A 3,133-nucleotide genomic window follows, 5' to 3' on the forward strand; every position below is an offset into this window, starting at 1 on the left:
GTATTTTATCTACCGCATAATAAAAAGGTTGCTAATCTCTATGTGCTTATCATTATTAAACCAGCATAAGTCCATTTAAGAAGTTTTGAATTACGAATCGAATGTTTCCATATCATTTGGAAGCAAATGCTGCTGGGCTAGCCGCGCTTGTGTCCAGTAGGTAAGGGCATATCGCATCGTCCTGCCAACACTGAGGCGATTTGACCAATGAAACATATTTTCGAAAAACGTTCATTTTTAAAGATGGAAGCAATTTTATATCATATTAACTACTGATGAAAGCTATTTTGTTGCCCAACTGAGTACTTCAGTGCAAGATTTGCGAATAGTATAGCATTATCGCTCTATAATGTTGGGCAGCCGAACATGGAAAAAACCATCAAATATCTACCTTTCTAAATTTTGCTATTTATTATGTAATACAAAAATACTTCCTCATTCGCATAATATGAGTGTCTTACAAATATTGAAAGGTACCAACTGATTTTTATCCTTAGTTAGTTATAGTTTTTTTTTTCAAATCAAAGGGTGGCGTTTAAACCATGGAGCACATTCTACCGTCTTACACAATGCAGATTATTTAACAAATTATTCAGTTATTATTTGATAATTATAAAATTGGGGTGAATTCGATTGCGATCCTCTTCGGCCACCCAAAGCTCTCGTGTTACTACCAATCACATTTTAGTATCATTCATGTGGTGACGATCTACAACAGCGTATAAAATTCGGATTCCCACTTGCCATGGATGATTCGATCGGTAATAAGCCACAACCGTTAAAACCGAGTTTGTGCCAAGGTCCTAGAAGTGATCAACTTCGTTGCGTTGGTCGAATGGTCGGTAGTGATGGTCCTTCGAAGAAGATTGCCGACTTCTCATGTCCCATCAGCCGTCAGGCTCAACTACGAGAGAAGAAGATACAACAACATAGTAAGGATGGAGCACTGAGCCACGTTAAATTAATAAAACGGTCGTTGATTGGCATGGATTTCTGTGCTTGAGTGAATTCGATGGGTGCATTCCTTATTGATGCAGATTTTTTCTTGTAAAAACATTGTCCGAAAAAGACGGATAATGATAACTCGCACTTTTCGCCATGGTTAGCAGCGTTTACGTGGATTCAATTATGTCGATTTCAGTACTGAATGGTTCGAAAATACCCTGTGGCAGTCAATTAATCATCGATAGTACTGCATGGCTAGTTCCCAGTAATGGGTGATTATTGTGAGCAACAGTGGATTTTTATGCATCGTAATGAGTAAAGTGATTTATGAAAATGGAGCTAGGTTCAGATTTATATTGAAAAAAAAAAAAAACAGAATAAATTGGACAATATGGATACGGTCACAGTTTATTGAAACGGTAGTCGGAACGATTTGTACATTTTTATAATGGCCAGTTGAACTATCTACACTAATTTACACATTTGTATTTGGGTATACTTTTTTTGACGAAGATGTGGTCGAATCTCCGCGGTCTTAGGCCTTTGGCAAATGGGCGGCTTCCGGCTGGAATCCGTTTTCATCGGCAACGTAGTTCACGGTGTAGGTCTGTCCATCAGCGGCAGTGTACGAGTAGCTTCCCTTAACAACCAAAGCGGAAACATCTTCTCCGAAGGTCTTCAGCTCAGCGGTCTCCTGGTGCTGGATTCCGTTGCTGGTGTCATACTGGAAGCTGTATCCATCGGCGGCAACGTTGCTGTCGTACTTCACGACCTGAGCGTCCTTATCGTCGACTGGGGCGGCCAAAGCCAGGGCAATCACGGCGGCGAAAGCAACGATGAATTTCATGGTTCTTGATTTTATTTTGCACTACTGCGAAGTTCTTTTCAGATTATTGATTATGGGACTGATGATATCGAGAACTCAACTGCTGCTTTTTATACCATAAAGAAAGCTCAGACTATAGAAACATATCTTCTAAACTTGTCGAATGTCTGCATATCAGGTGACATTATGTACAAATTCTGTATACATATTCTATTCGAGTTCCATTTTATCCACTATATAAAAATGCTAACTAATCTAGTATGGCTCGCTTCAGCTTGTAGAAGATGAACACTTCTTATTTCGTTTTTTGGGGAGGGCCTTGGTGTGGCATAATAATTCTAGAACTGGTTTATTTTACCATCCTGTTTAAACCATCTCCGGACTAAACCAGTCATCGTCTTCATTTTCGTTGCATTATAATTTTAGCTCATGACTCGATCGATAACAACAGGATCTGATATGTTATTTATTGTACTGGCCTTGGGCTTCTTGTGTGGCGAATGCAGCGTGTTGTCAAAGGTTAGTAAAATTAATTGATGATCCTCATAATGAACTATTCTAGCTAAATGTTCCATAATCATTGGTTAACCCGTTCATGTCCATTATTTATGTATCCCACGATGATTTCCCAAAATTCCCCAACGTTCATTTGGTGAGCTACTTGCAAAAGAATCTTATTCGATTTTAATAACTAATTCTATAATCGCGTATGTTGTAAAACGTTTTGCTATTCATAAATCAATGCAAAAATATTTTTGAAGCAGAATTTTATTGATTCTCGAGAATTCTTTCGATTTCTGCATTTTTTTTATTACTAAGAGGTTTTCTTTTGATTTTCAAACGGAGATTCGTTTATTTTTGTTAATGCGCAGCATCATGTTTTTTAACGAAAATACATTCGAATTAACAACAAATTTTCGGCCATTTTCAAGAAAATTATTTAGCTTTTTTAGTGGAATGTTTTCACTGTCATATGACGAGTTTAGCACAATTCCATTTGATTCCACCATCTCGTAATACTTTGGTGGTTTGGAGGTGGAATTAAATAGAATTGTGCTAAACTCGTCTTATGACAGTGAACAAATTTTCTTTTGACTTTTTTTTTAAATCTTTTGCTTATTTGAGAGGCTCATCTTTTGACTTTCTTACAGAAATTAGGGTAAGGGAGGTATTTTGGACCACCAGTTCGACGGCTCATATTTTTGACCACTGCAAATTCCTCTTGGTGGTCCAAAATAAGAGCCCCGGTAAGGGTGGTCCAAAATACATCCTTTACCCTATTGTGCAATCTGAACAAAAATTCTATATAATAAATTTCCAATCGAATTTAAACTGAAATACCAACGAATTTTTTAATTTTTA

At 37.3% G+C, this 3,133-nt stretch overlaps 1 protein-coding gene across 1 annotated transcript; it reads right to left on the bottom strand.

Moving 5' to 3' along the window:
- Positions 1-1,327: 1,327 nt before the first annotated feature.
- Positions 1,328-1,847, bottom strand: LOC134214283 (larval cuticle protein 65Ag1-like). Its single transcript, XM_062693689.1, has one exon. It carries the CDS (start codon positions 1,790-1,792, stop codon positions 1,481-1,483), a length of 312 nt encoding a protein of 103 aa, XP_062549673.1. The 5' UTR covers positions 1,793-1,847; the 3' UTR covers positions 1,328-1,480.
- Between the last annotated feature and the right edge of the window lie 1,286 nt (positions 1,848-3,133).

This window comes from Armigeres subalbatus, chromosome 2 (genome assembly GCF_024139115.2).
Source record: "Armigeres subalbatus isolate Guangzhou_Male chromosome 2, GZ_Asu_2, whole genome shotgun sequence".
In the NCBI taxonomy this organism is placed as follows: domain Eukaryota; kingdom Metazoa; phylum Arthropoda; class Insecta; order Diptera; family Culicidae; genus Armigeres; species Armigeres subalbatus.